The sequence below is a fragment of the Patiria miniata genome, unplaced genomic scaffold (genome assembly GCF_015706575.1).
Source record: "Patiria miniata isolate m_02_andy unplaced genomic scaffold, ASM1570657v1 HiC_scaffold_21, whole genome shotgun sequence".
Lineage (NCBI taxonomy): Eukaryota > Metazoa > Echinodermata > Asteroidea > Valvatida > Asterinidae > Patiria > Patiria miniata.
The window spans coordinates 2,278,343-2,293,826 of NW_024037060.1; the positions used below are offsets into that span (position 1 = coordinate 2,278,343).

Here is a 15,484-nt window from a genome sequence, read left to right on the forward strand (position 1 = left end):
CGTGGGACTTTTTCCCGCTGCTGACGTCAACATTCTTTAGTAAGATGTCCTATAAGGATAACATCATTTTAAAAAATTTTGTTTTATGGGGTGCTGGGAACCCATTTTCCTGAAAAATAGAAATCTAAACTTCGCATGGAAACACTGATCACATAATAAAATAACAGACTATATGAAACTTTATTTTCTTTTTTTGATGAGTTCTTTATTGGAAAATGTTCACCTTATTAAATCCGGACAAACGCATAACTCAAGTCGTGTTATAGTAAATAACAAAATATTCATCAGTCAGTTATTTGAATACACCACAATTATATACAACAACCCTGCGTAAGAATAGCTCGTGGTTTCTAGCTGTATATTATACATATTTACTGTATATATGTGTCAAGTCAACTATACGATAGAACAAAAATCTGAAGACGATCTCGCCAATTTGTGTATCGCTCAACTAATCTACAAAAATAGTATCTTTATCTGAATAGAACGTGTACGTCAACGAAACACTGGGTATTATTTTCATTATATATTTTATTTACTTTTTAGCTGTTAGATCAATTAAACTGAAAGAGAGCCCACTTTTTTTTGCATCGGATGTTGTCAAAAACTGATTCTAATTATGAATATCGATAATTATAAGAGAATGCTTTAATGTAAATGTTTATTTTATAATACAAGGCTTTCAAATGTGTCCACACAGAGCGATCTTTACCCTTCTTATATTTACATTATTTGTCGGGATACCTGTCTTATACAAATCTACTAATTTACAAAATACAATTGCTGAAGCGGACTCATCAGTTATATTTACAAGTTTGTACACACATTTGATGCAGTTGGACAGAATACAAGATAAAATTCTCAATAGTAGCAATTTTATTGCCACCTGGTGTGCGAAACATCACCACGAACACAACAAAAAGGAAAATATTAGCCTAAGAAGTATAAGTTGATTATAAGTCATGTTTTATTTCTTAGTATCCCTGTGGCAAGAAAGTAATTCACAAATTGTATTTCATTGGCTAAGATGCAACAAGACCCCAAATCCAAATTTAATTCACAAGAAATATCACTAATTTCCATCATTTTCCATCCAAACTTTTCATTCCCAGAAAACTTCCGTTGAATACTTTTTAAGATCATCTGTAGTCGAAATCTATCATCTGAATTCTTAAATTACTTTAAACAGTCTTCACTCACTTACCAGAGAATAGTAAATATAAACAAACACGCAGTCAGTTATTGACCAGAACGGATTTACTGTTGAAGTACTGAGAGTAAAATAAGTTAGAAGTATTGAAAGCATGCAATATCACCAAATGTTACAGCTGAATTATGACTTATGTATATATATATTTATACAAATACAAAGAGATTAATATTGCGGTGCAACTGTTTCCCAAAATGTTAATGTGACTATACACTTAAGTAGGAATTAGTCCCTCCTCCTTTAAAGTGAATTTTTTAGGCTCAACTTACGAAGTCATGTTTCAGTTCTAAACCAGAAAAACACATGTCCACTGTGATGCGTGAAAATACTTCATCGGTTTTACCGTCTCGTATCATGCGCTGTCAAACGGCGTTCACGTATGGAAATTCCTCCCTATCGCTGGTGTAACCACTTTCGTTCGAGAAGGCACGACATAGAGACGGATGCCTGGATCTGGGCTTTTCACCTGGTTCGAATTCCCCACCGTGACCCAGTTTGATGAAGTCGTAAGTGGAAGTGAGATTCCCCGTATACATCTCCATGTCGCCGTTGAAACTGAACGGGTCTGACGCGGCGTCGTCCCCGGGCACCACCGCCACATCTTCGCTGCCAGCGAGGAAACTCTCGGAGTAACCGTACTGGGGCAGCTCCTGATACGGAACGGTGGCGGCATCCTCTTGGTCCATTTCCGGGACCAGAGACTCCTCGTAACCGCCCATGACTTCCTCAGACTCAGTCTCCAAGAAGCCATCGTCGATCACGAAGAAGTAGCCGCCCTTCAGGGTCAGTTGGAACTGCTGCTGCCAGGCATCGTTCAGGCAGACGGCCGCCTCGCGCGGCTGGACGAACCAGAGGAAATCTTGGTAAGGTTCGCTGAGTTGGACCTCGGGATCTTGTAGAGCGTCAAACACCTACATAGAAAACAGTTTAAATAACATAATGAATTGTCGGTATCACGATGAAGTTACAATAAGAAAATATCTGTGAGAACTGCTTTAATATCACACTAAACCACTTTCGGCTTATATGCACAAAGTATGAAAGTGACGCTACATTGTCGCCTAATGTTTGCCTCGTTCCAAATGAAATTTTACTGTACTGTCCTCTAGTTTACCATTAAATTCTTTGAAGGCAAATAAATAATTTAATGCCAGTTACAGCACCCGATTTCTTACGTAGACGTCCATTACGGTACGTTTACACCAATGTATAGTGGTTCGAGTGGTGTCTTAAACTTTAAATAATTGAAGACGATTTGTGTCAAATATATTCGGAGTAGATGTGATCTAACGTACCAAGTTATCCTCCACGGCTTGCTCAAAGAGCGCCCGTACTTCCTCCAGGTAGTGAGCTAGCCTGGTCTGGCCGAGACACTGGTCCTCGGAGTCGTCCGAGGCAATCTCCATGAAACCCTGGTCGTAACAGATGTCATTCAGGCTCGATAAGCCGGGGCCCTTGCCCCTGACACCGACGCGGTGGGTCCATGCACCGCTCTTCAGATCGAACCGGTACTGTTGGGTTTAAGATAAAATTTCGATTGCATTAATTTAAAACAAAATGAAAATCAATTTAAAGTTTGAGGAAATCGTCAATACATTCAAATTGGTTATGCAGGTTCACTTAACTAAAAATTGAATGTCGAACTCGATTATCAAATCATGACGGTTTGGAAGAACCGATTTCTGCGCAAGGTAGTTATTGCATGTTTACCTGTGGTAGTAGCTTCCAGCCGTGAGTAGCGACCATGTCGATTGCCGATACGATGTAATCGATAGTCTCCTCAGTGGCAAAGTACGGGAGATTGATGCGAACGAACCCCGGCCGGACTGCCTCAGCCGGCTCCTCATTACACATGTTTCTCCTGAAGAACGAGATTGAAATTGTCATGAATATAACTACAACTAATATGACTATAACTTGATACAGTATATAATACATAGCATATACATAATATATAACTATTTCATTTAATACAATAAGAACGACAGAAACGAATTTAACATAAGATACCAATGGACATTCTAATCAATAATCACAAAAATGTCGAAGTCTTCAAGTAATACATATAAGTTTGTTTTAATACTGATAATTTGGCATTTTTTTGTAATTGTTGGTAAATCTTTGTATTAAATTTTATTTTTTACATTTTCAGTTCATGGTCTTAAAGTAATTATTACCTGTCCTCGCGGATGAGATCGTAAAACTTGACGGCACTGTCTTCCGAAATGCCCAAAAGATCCTGAAATACAACGAGAAGAAAAATACTTATATAACTTAAGAGAAGATAATACTATTTTACCAAAGGAATATTTTCCCCTTTCAGGTGTCACTGCTATAATGTGATTGGTTTATTCTGGCCTAACAAAATTTTGTAACGAACTCTAATATTTCAATAATGACCAACGAAGGTCTAAATCATTCTGTTATCAAACCATAAAGATTGAATAAACCAAGTAACGACAGAGAAACAAATAATGGTCCTAGTTACGAGAAGACACTCACGTGGGCGTAGGGACCCGCGCATGCGCACCCGCCTCGAGCCTGGATGCCAAAGAGGTCGTTGAGGAGGACGGAGACGAAGTTGTGATGCAGGAATTTGCCCGTCTGCGGATGCCTGATCAAGAAGGAGAAGATGGGGAGACGGGACACGTCTTTGTTGCCGAGGATGAGAAGGTTCTCGTTGGATTGCCACCTCGCGAACGCGTATCTGGAAGAAAAAGTGAAAGGTCATAAAGATTACAATTGTTAAACATTCAAAAAGGAATATTTTATTTTTTTTTGAAAAAAAAGTCAAAAAGCAATCGGTAAAAATAAACTTTTCAATACCTCACGGCTTAGATTGAAGTCGGTATAAAAAAGCTGATGATCAACAATTGACGAACTATCCGACCGACGGAGATCTGTTACACTGCTATCAAGAATGGAATTGACAAAAGGTGTTTGTCTGTTTACCTTGCTAGCTGCTCCTCCCGCTCCTCGATGTGGTGTACGCCCACGGCGTGTTTTATCTGGAAGGCCAGCCCAGCGCGGATGGATTCTACGATAGCCGGAGTGCCGCCTTCCTCCCTCGCCTCAATATCCCGTAGATAGTGGTACATGTCACGTGACACCTGGTTGACGAGAATGTATAAGATTGTCTTTGAAAATACCATTTCGTCTCTAAATAACAATAATCATATACCCCTTAAGTTATGACGTAAGGGGGGAAAATATCCAAAATGTATGCATAAACTGAAAGCAACTTTTCTAAAGATGACACCAAATGGCCAAGAAGGCTTTGTATTACTGTTTTTGAAAACTAGATCTCCATGCCTATATGCCGTTATACTCTCATTATAAACATGACGGTTTCTGTTCTATTCTTCTTTCTTCAAAATTCCAAATTCGGTCACTTTAATAGTTCGTATAATTGCTATTGAAAACACGGCAAAATAGGTGTGGCGACAGCTTTGTTTTATTTCTGTACCGGATGATGACTAAACGATCACAAGGTGTGTCTCGCAAAAGAAAACCGTGCCAAAAAATCCTTTCTTCAAAAAGGTCTCATCTAAAAAAAGCAAACAACACGTGGCAGGTTTTTGAGTAATACTTACATATGCAACGGTGCCCCCGCCAGCTCCGTGAGGGACTTTGTTAACAAAGAGGCGTTTCTTAGCAACCAGAAGTCCTATAAATATAAACAAATATAACGATGAGTCCTCTTGCAAATGATTCGGTGTTTACGAGTTAATCCAGGGGAAATTGGAAAATTAGGACAATCAGACAACAACATTGCGAGGAGGTGTCGCAAAATGACAAATATAGCCTTACTAGAAATAGTTTCCGAGGAGCGTTAGGGCCTACATCTCAGCAGATTAGTAAAAAAGTAAACAACCTGTTTCGGTTGGGTGTGGTCGAAATTACGTCTGAACTCTAACACTGTTGAGAGTCGCAATTTCGATTGCCAAGCATTTTGGAGCGTGGTTTTCCGAACATTAGCGATGTCCATTTTAATAATTTCTGATTTTGCAATTTTTTTATGGTTTAGATTATTATCTTACCTGGTGTCCCGACGCCTCCGACGAATTTGTGTGTGGATATGAATACGGCATCCTTCGAGCAGTCCCAGTCTGGTCTGTGGACAAAAATTATGAAATACATATTAAGGTAATTTTTGAACAACAAACGTTACACAATTGCTAAATGTTTGTGCCATTATTGGTGACTGCATGTCTGTTTGTATTTTCAATCACTTGGTAAATTGGTACCATTTTGTTCAGTTGGTGAATTTTGTTCAGTGCTAAATTTAAGAATATTAAAACTCACCTAGATTCTTCTGGATTCATATCAATGTCCAAATACGGCGCTGATAAAGAAAGAACGGAAAAGTAACATAAATCAATTATTGATGTCGAACTCGATAAAAAATAGCTAAAAAATATTATTTAACTTTTGGCATTTGCTTTATGATCTGCACAAAAAGCCACATTTAGTAAAATGTTGTGTGAACGAGTTGAAAAATCGAAATTATTTGAAGAATAAAAAAATAGATTAAGCTTTGCAAACACAGATTTTTTTAGAATTAAGGCCTATATGCACACTGCAAAAAGTACAGTGTAAATTTAACGCTCTGAAGAAACTTCTTATCGAGAGAGGGTCATTAACCAGACACAACACAGTGTTAAATTCCAAAATTAACACCACAGTTTCCAAAGCGTGTTTATAAAAAAAATCAAATATTATTCCTTTTGGCTTTCTTGAGGCCAGCTATTTTTCTTTTGTCAAATTTTGCTCGACAAATTTTGTTTGAACCAACCTGCCGTAGCGTAGTCCCAGAAGGAGAGAGCTCCGTAGTGATGCAAGAGCGCCGCCACCGGCTTGGTGTCGGTGATGATACCGGTGACGTTGGATGCGGCTGAGAAGCAGCCTAGGATCAGATCGTACTCTTGGCAGTACGTCTGGAGCTTAGACTCCAAGTCAGTCAGGTCTACCAGCCCCTGAGGCGTCTGTTGGATCCGCACAACCTGTGTATAAGGGTGAAATTTCAAGGCATTAATTATCATTTGCTTCTCATACATTTTGTTCGTTTTCAATAACACCACTCAAAATCCAAAGAATGTACCCAACCTAACCTGTTGAAGTTTCAGCTCAGTGGATGTTACACTTTTCGAGAACAGTGAAAAACCATGCACAACCTTTTGATCGTGGAGCAAGATCAATTGAGCAAGAGATAGTAATATAACATTAGACTGCACTATTTTTTATAAAACTTGTCTCGCAAAAACTCGCGAGATGTTTTGGAGACGTTTGGCAAAATAACTGCTATTTTCCGAGCAGTTTCAATCGCTCAGTGCGCTCACTAGCAACACGCAGCTTAAGGATATTCGCTTCATTGCACTTACACCCTCACCATTTTTTATTGTTTATATTCTGGAAACATTCGAGAATAACTATAGATTTTTTTTTTACTTAATGAAGAAAATGTCTTTCCATAACCGGTATCAAAAAGCAGTGTCGCCAACTTGTCTGGCGACGTGTTTTTTCAAGTGTCGTATCACTCACGATTATTACAAACGGCTATTGAAACACCCGTGCAAGTCTCAATTAGACACGCTGAGCTGACTGCGTTGCGAGCGACGAGGGAAGGAACAAACTGTTTGGGTCGATGATGTCATTTTTGTTGAAGTGAATTAGACCATAAGCTCAGCCAGATAATCTTGGGCCGGGGAAAATAACAAACATGCCTCGTGTACTGAACGTCGATATCCCAGCAAAACAACCCAGAAAAATTAAAAATTTGAGCCCAAGTCTGTCCCACGTCCTCTGACAAGCAAACACGTCTCTCTCCGTTTTTGCTTATAGGTTATCATGATCAAGTAATGGAAATTATTGGTTGTGTGTAAAGGATACACTAATGGAAGCCAGATACGAGTATATTCTTTAAGCAGGATGCTGCCGGAAATATGATTCTGTTTAATCCCATTAATTGGAAAAGTGACCCCGCGTGCAAATGGGTAATACCACAGGTCAGAACTGGCCCTAAGGTTCATTTTCTTCCTCGTCTGCCCGCCCCCCTCCTTCAGACCTCCGGATCCGCCCCTAGTGTTAATTTCCCTTACATTTCGAATCAGATTGTTTGAAAGACGCCATGATCTGTGAGAGCATGGCGTTCAAAACGGGATTTTAATTTCTTGCATGCCCTTTATCAACTGTTCAGATGATAAGCAGAGAGCGTGGGTGGCAATATAGGGGAGAAGGAAATTAAAGTCATGGAATTATGACACATGGCATTTGGTGGGGAGGGTTGCACCGCTGGAATGAGCAAGGGAGAAAATCAATGTGTACTAACCATGTGGTTCGTTGTGCGGTTTTTGCAGCGGAAAGGGGGAGGGGGAACGTCTTGGGGGAATGTGGGTTACCGACCTATAACTTCTTATGGGGTCAGCCAGGGTCTTTCACTTACCCTAGCTCCGCTCTCTCGCCATGGTAGGATGTTGGAGTGATGTTCGAACGGACCCACCAACACCATCTGTAAGGCATGTGGAGAGTCAAAAAAAAAATTTAAATCTGAAAACAAATTAATGTTGCCTGCCTCAACAAAAACACAGCAAGCTTGAGAAAAGGGCAAGTTTACTAAATTTAGACCTGTTCTTGACTTGACTGGGCGTGAACAACCTGTCTATGTGTCCGGGATTTGTTATGGACATAATTGGACATAATTGAAACTTATTAACTATTTTTGAAGAAAACCCAAGGGAACCGAGAAAGTGCTTAATGATTATTTATAGATTTATAGCCGTGTTGTTGTTACCGGCTTTTTTCCTCCTTAAAGAGGCTATGTCGTTGTGTCTGGAACTAAGAATCGCGCCCTCTTGTGGATGTATTTCAGAGTTCTTTTTGGCAACTATTGTTTTTGACTCACCGTCCTTTTTGCTTTTTCCCCGTGTAGTTCCATAGCATTGAGGAGTTTGTGTATGGCCCCAGTGGAGCCGCTGCCCGTGAAAATCACTGCGTCATCTTCGGTCGCGTTCACGCAACCTCGGATCAATTCCCTGGGAGGAAAGGGAAGACACAAACCAAGACAAGTTTTAACGAGGCCACATCATTATGATGACCTGACCTCGACATGCACGCAATATGTAACGATGAGTGATCTGAACCAGTCCTGTCATTTCTTGAGGTTATTGTACTTCTTGTTGGATATCCCCGACGCCAAAATGGAATAATATGAAATTTGATTTAGGACAAAAACTTCGTGAATTGTGATGAGTTGAATCCTTGTTGTTCATTATCTTTTATTAATTATATGTTTTGCTTCAATGCATTCGTTTATAACATGATGGTAATACTTTTATTATAATGATGACATCACAGTTTATCGTTAACATATTAATTTTGCCATTCAGCTTTACCAAAGGGAACACGGTACACTACCAAAGGATATGCCCCATAAATGAAATAAAAAAACACTCAGAGTTTCGCAACAAATTGTTCCTTGTTCTTAACAACCTGTTTTGTGGCTACACAGATTTCCCCCATCAACCTGGGCCGGGGCAACGGGCTTGCTCAGAGCCCCACCCCGGGACGCTGGCCGGGATATTTCTGATCAAGTCAACCCCCGAGCACGTACTTTTCCCCAGGCCTTCGCCTGGTGTTCACACCCATAACACAGCCCCGTCAACACACCCGCCCCTGCCCATATCTCTTATCTCCCCTTCACCCGTGGTCAATCTCCCCTCTAGTTCCTGTCATGTACAACAAGAAAATGAACTTGCAGCAACCCCCCCCCCCTTCCCCTGTGTAAAGTTCACATCTCCCCGATGTTTTCTTATGAACCCCAGGTGAGCCTGAAGTCTCAAGAGAGATCGACTCTATAGTCCCTGAACTTGAAGGGTTGTAGACCTCAAACAAGTCCCAAGCGCGTGCTGCAGTTCACTGGGCGGGCGTGGCCCCCACGCGGACTCGCGTCGCGCCCGGTGACAAGGGATATTCCGTCTAGTCTCAAAGGAAGAGTCCGTTTTGAGGGGTATCAACTGCAAAGTCAGTGTGGTTTTCCTGCCCCTAACAAGGCGGGAATTAAGGACAAGTGTCCCAGATACTGAACAAGGTCATTCATAACCTGGGGGTCAAATCGCAGGTGTCCTCTCCTAGCCTCTGTGGCAGACAGGCATAAAAACTTCTACAATCTATTTGTGAATCGGCGAAAAAAATTAAACGCCGCACCATCTCCGACTACATTGAGCTTGACCTTAATGCTACAGCCGCTGCGGTGAGTTGAGCATGCCAAGTAGGAAACTACGGTACTAGGCCTATTGTATTTACCAGGGCAATATTGGCACAACATAGAAACTAAGGGACCCCGAGTTCTTAGAAATTGGAATGAACTTGGAGAGCGGTACCCATACACTTCAATACTGTTCCATAAATTGGCAATGTTCCCATGTCAGAGCTATACCGCCAATACTGGAGCATTTGTTTTTGAATCTTGTATTTGGATCTCCTCAGCAAAGTTTGGGGACACAGTGAAAAGAAAGTGCCAAGTTGGATCGCAAAACTTTGACCATTTTCGAGGAATTATGTTTACCTGGCTTCGTGCCTGAACTGCGTAGTTTGCTTGGAGGTCACAGTAGTTGTGGTGTGAGTGTTGGCGTACATGGTGTAGACGTGCTCGCTGATGTAGTTCTCAATGCATCGAAGAGGCCTTTCAAGGAAACAAGCCAATTGCAAATTTAGAAAGTCAAACCCTTCAGAAATTTTCTTTCAAATATGTTTAAAAGAAAACCAACAAGTTTTCTTTAATCGAAAAACGTACTGAAGGCACTATTGTGTGACTTTGTAAGAGATGAAATAATAAGTAAAACTTATCACGTGATCATTACGAACCATTACGTGGTGACAACGGAGGTTGAGGTGGAAAGAAGTTAAAGTAATAATGTAATATTCTAATAAATGATATGACATCAAATCATGAATATTAACTGATTTTTTTAAAGGTTCCAATAAAGTTTACAAGGGACTCATAATATTTCCAGGACAGGTCAACTTTCACGACAAACGCGAGTACAGGGCGTATGCCAGACGAGCACGCGGCTTCCTCGTAAACACACGGTTTCCTCGCGTTATTGGATGAAAACACGCGGGCCTGTCCCGGCTATACTGTTTTTGGTAACTTGCAAGTCAGCACACACCATTGCCCGATCGGAAGTCCTGAATTAAGGAAATTATATACGATAGCCAAAGCAAAATACTTCAAACACGCAGTCCCTATCTCGAAATAGAAGCCGAGGCAAGTTTTGCGCATAATCACGATTATTGGGTAAATCTAAGTAACTTAAGATGATTCAAGCCTGTATCATATCACACTTTGCCTCAACTCGAGATGACCGATCTTAAAGGCGTTGACAGCTCGTACTAACCCCGCTCACGCAACCCGAAATTCCACTGCTCAAATTTGATTAGAATTTTTACGCCAGAACACGATCCTCTATCGCGCCTGTTGCAATCATATTCAGTGTTATAATAAACGGGGTAGGCCTGGAAAGGATTTAAGAACTAAAGTGGCATTTCCCGGACTCATGCGGACCTGTGGTTGCTACTTGGCGTTACCGTGAGCCCCGAGAAATGGGGGTTGACGTGGGAGCGGGGACGGGGAAATGAAATGGGTGGGCAGCTTGCAAGGATCTCGGTGTGAATGTGCCAGGTCGTGTTGCCATCGGTGCCGCGGACGGGCCGCGCACAGACGCCGGATCACACGGCTTAGCGACCTGGCTAATCCCCCAGATTATACTAATTTTAGGGGAGACAATTAGCATTTCCGAAAGTCCTCAACTTTGACGGTTTTTGTCTTGCACAATCGCTGCTGTTGAACAACACAGGACACACCCATATTTTTTTTTGGGGGGGGGGGCCGAAAGTTTTATTTGCCCATTTACAAATGACACTTAGTTTCCTTTGAACTCAACTCATCATCAGATCACCCCAGAGAGATTATTCTATGCAGGATAATAAAGGCCATTCCCCAACTTTGTGACACGCCAGTTTCAGCTTTAAAGCCTGTCGTCTGCTTTTTTCAGTTCTTTGGTACCAAGGGGACCCCTTTCTTTCATCAATATTTTCGTTGAACAGCCAAGACCCGTAGGCCCTTTTGTTTCATTTGATCAAAACGTTCAACGCCACACCGGAACCGCGTTTTCGTAAATGGTCCCTTTCGCGACCCCAAGATCCCCATTAGAGGATTTATTAACCGCACGAAGTTGTACAAAATAAACGTGATTGACAGTCGATGGCGGGCTGTGGTTAATTCCATCTGGTTGGGAAATGTAACATCCGCAAAAGAAGATGACTCCAGGCACCTCACGAAGGCATGGTTTCCTCTCAGGGATACGACTGTGCTGGTCAATTCAGATCCTCACATCAATCAGATAACTATATAAAGGTGCACGTTATTTGAAACATTATTTATTTCCCCAAAGGTTATATATAATCTCACTCACCTTCCAGAAGCTGTGTAATCGCAATATATCACTGCAAACAAAAGACAAAATAGATATAATAAATATAGGCCTATTTATATTAAAAATACAATAAAAACCGATCGATTATTGATTGATAGGCCCCTATGTTCAATTCAATTTAACAATCGATGGATCATTAATCCTTTCCAAACAAACGGCTTTTTGTGGTAATTCACACGCTCAGCACAATAACACAGAAAAAACAAGTCATCACCACTATATACATGTCATTTCTAAAATATTCGAGATCGTTTGCGCGTGAACTCTATTTAGAGCAGGTACATTATCAGAAGCGCCCCCCCCCCCCACTCGATTGACTTTTCCACGCCCCTTGTCCTCGTCTCACATTGTATTACATTTTATTGATACAGCGATTTGGTTTCTAAATAGACAACGTCATGGTCGAATACAATGTCAATTGTTAGCCCCGAGTTCTTTCAGCCAATTGATAAAAATTTAAAAAAAAACCACCATCATTGCGAAGAGCCTCATACCTATTGTTATTTTCCTGGACAAAGAACCTTGACCGGAAGGTCCAAACTACTCGACTAACCAAACAACACAGGCCGTACTTTTGTGTTCGTTTGTCCGAACGGATGTTTCTCCAATCGCTGCCAATCAATAAAAATGTGTTTTGTAAATTTGCCAGAGCGATTACAAATAATGACACCCTAAACCGCAAGCCCATTATTGTACGGGCACAATCATTGTCAAGGTTTAAGTGTGGCTGTTCGATTCATTTCTAGAGCGTGAATAAAAAAGGTTTTAATACTGTACTATTATAAGTTAAGGGCCCAAACATAAACCAGTATTTGCATGTTCTACAGTGTTGCGATGTCGTGCGTGCCTTCCTTTTGGGGGGGGGGGGCAAAAAAAAACGATTATGACTAATAAGGATGACTGAATTTTATCATCGCGGTCACGGTGCATCACCAACTTCGTGCGGGGTCAAAAAAAAATGGCAAGCCGCAATATACATGTGGAAAAAACATATTGCGTCGGGGTCCTGCAATCACCGCACGCGTAGTCTATTTATTGCGTGATGTGGTAAATCCCTTTAAGAAGGGAGTGTCCGGTCTACGCCACAACTTGTGTCCCTTAGTTTTTATAAGAAAACTTTCGCTTGATCTGATAAGCATAAAGTATCCGTCCAGTGCTCGGCTGACTGCCCCAAACTTGAAGTCCGTTATCGGGGTGGTGTTTGTTTTTATTAGTGTAAGCAAACCCCAGAGGACATTTTGGAGTCTCCTTCCACTTTTCCAGTCCCTAAAGAGCGACGCTCAAAAACAAAAAAGTGTTTGGAAATTTTTGTTTTTCTTCGCGACAGGGCGGTTTCTCAAGTTCTTACGGAAATCTCCCGCCCAGCTTACCGAGATTAAAAGGCTCCCCGTGCCAACAGTTTGTTTGATTCACCGTACTAAGATTCAGGAACTTAATTTACACGAGTATTTTTTTTTTTCAGAGGAAGGGATCGTCAAAGAACGCCCCCGTTTCCCTGGTCACCTTTTTATATGGGAACTGCATGACTTGGTGATCAATTGAATCCTTTAAGACGACCGTCTAACATGCAACGAGCCAAAGGCGCGAAAACTGTGCATCGCTGGCGTTAAAATTGTTCAAATACGATGCGCCAGTATAACAACGCTGCGAGCAATGAAGCCAATGGGTTAGCTGATGTATACGAAAGAACACTTCAGCTCAGCGAATTACACTTTAAGAGAAAACAGTGAAAAACTGTGCACAACCTTTTTACCAAAAATCAGTTGGCTGATCGTTGGAAATCACTACTAAATAACAGCAAGCCAGACGGAATAGTTTAACAGGGTGTTGAGTACAAGTAAAAAAATTTTTAAAGTAATACTTCGGCAGGTTACTTTCGGGATAAATGCAAATAATCCTGCCTTTAATTTGGTGTAATTTTGCGCTACTTTTGTATTCTATGAACTCAGAACTGTCCTTTCACGAACGTGTCTCCTGATGAAGACATCAAGATGAAATCACCATAAAACGATCAGGAAGTATCATCATCGGTCGATTCATCGTTTTGACGGGTCTGACTTATGTCAACCTCGCTCAAGACTTTTTGGCGGTCTTTTCCCCCCGTGCTTTTTTACCCCATGCCCAGACCTAATTCGTGCAAACAAGCTAAGGTTCTGATTGATATTTCCGAGCACTTTTTTTATCAAACACATGCACGCTTAAGTGTCGAATTGGGAAAGGCGTAGGCCTCGGGCCTGTATCATGTCCGACAACTCGTTGTTTAAATACGCAAGTCGTGTTGTGTTTTGCTATAGTTTTTTTTTTCATTTCGTGTTTAAGTGAAAAACTGAAGGTCACAAATACGGGTGTGTATACTGAGATATATTATTATTATGCCCTAAATATCTGGAGTTTTGAAACCTAAAACAAACTAGGATTTGTACAGGACTTGTAATCTTCAAGTACAAATCACATTACATGACTTTACAGTTATACTGAAAAACTGTGAGCGTGGAACGAATGACTTGCGGGTTAAGGAAACGGGTGGCTCATTTGATACGATACAGTGTACATTTTCCACTACCAATTTGCAGTGTCATTTCTCTACAATTCCTGGGCCAAATGTAAGCTAATATTTATGGAAATCACAACTTTTGGCTGCTATTTATTACAAAAGAACTGATATCGGAAATCTAAATTTATCTTACTGTAACGTATACATAGAAGTCAATCGTTACACAACAACAAAACGAAAACACTTTTTCACACAGGTCATCGCATATAAACTCAAGGAGAAATGTTTTCCAATAATTGCACAAGCATAACACAACATTGGATGCATCGGCTGCCTCCCCTTTTGGTAAACTCCCCCAAAAGTCTCACACGAAGGACACTTATAATGGACTCACCCCTTCTCTGTCCAAACGGACCACGGAACTTCGCCTCTCCTCCAATGACATTGTTGTTGACGTAGCTGAGAAGTGCCTGCTTTGGGCAGGAGCCGTTCGATCGAAAAGCCTCCATCTTCAGTATGCTATCCTCGCAAACAAACCAAAACAAAACCGAAGATGCTGATCTTGGTATGTGTTGTATACGAGTTGATGTTGCGGATAGGAATTCCCTATTGCATGACAATGTGTACAGCTGTCAGCGTTCGGTCTACACGTGCTGGGAAGTGCGGGTAGAGTGCGACATGAGCTCTGTTCTGGTTGAAGTGCGCCTGTGAACTGCCTGCATGAGTACCCGGTGGCGCACTTTATAGTCCGCCAACAGACCACAGACTGAGCCGCGCGTGACCCGTACCCGAGCTGCTGACGTCACAAGGGTTCCACGATACTGCTTGCTTCGTTGCGTATCCCTGTGGGCTAATATCATGCTAGCACACGTCATACCGAAATTTCTAGCTCATATTGGCACGGAAGACTCACCACGCGTGTTGATGATTTCGCGGCCATCCAGTTTTTTATCTGAATCAGTCACTAAGGAGACATTGATACATGGGAAAACATCTCTTTTTTCTTCAGACGTAAGGAAAGTGAAGAGGGGTATCCCCTCTGACACAAAATAGAACGTGCGGATCCGACTAGGCTAAATGCTTGTCAGTTTATTGTTGTCCAGCCGCATACACAAAATACTTGAAGGTATTGTTGTTTTGTTGTGTAAGAGATCTTTTCTTGTCTTCGTTTGACAGCTCTCCTCTGTCTTGTCAAGGTGAACCATCAATCTCGCCAAATAAAATAGTTGTTTATCCTTCTGCGCAATTTGGTGTTGACGTTTAGTTAACGCTGGCATGAATGGTGTT

The 15,484-nt window shown here is 41.3% G+C and overlaps 1 protein-coding gene across 1 annotated transcript; it reads right to left on the bottom strand.

Moving 5' to 3' along the window:
• Nucleotides 1–945: 945 nt before the first annotated feature.
• On the bottom strand, nt 946–14,944 carry LOC119729742. Its single transcript, XM_038202458.1, has 15 exons — nt 14,592–14,944; nt 11,683–11,713; nt 9,774–9,890; nt 8,112–8,241; nt 7,653–7,718; nt 6,006–6,213; nt 5,516–5,555; nt 5,251–5,324; nt 4,804–4,877; nt 4,163–4,320; nt 3,713–3,917; nt 3,388–3,449; nt 2,921–3,071; nt 2,506–2,721; nt 946–2,121 (listed from the first exon to the last, which is right to left on the bottom strand). Exons 1-15 carry the CDS (start codon nt 14,704–14,706, stop codon nt 1,573–1,575), a joined length of 2,196 nt encoding a protein of 731 aa, XP_038058386.1. The 5' UTR covers nt 14,707–14,944; the 3' UTR covers nt 946–1,572.
• Between the last annotated feature and the right edge of the window lie 540 nt (nt 14,945–15,484).

Excerpts from the sequence above, each read along its gene's own strand:
- LOC119729742 (XM_038202458.1), bottom strand. The coding sequence starts at position 14,706 with ATGGAGGCTTTTCGATCGAACGGCTCCTGCCCAAAGCAGGCACTTCTC. Across the intron at positions 7,719-8,111 it reads GGGAAAAAGCAAAAAGGACG|ATGGTGTTGGTGGGTCCGTT; the intron begins GTGAGTCAAAAA and ends CATGCCTTACAG. Across the intron at positions 2,122-2,505 it reads AAGCCGTGGAGGATAACTTG|GTGTTTGACGCTCTACAAGA; the intron begins GTACGTTAGATC and ends TTTTCTATGTAG.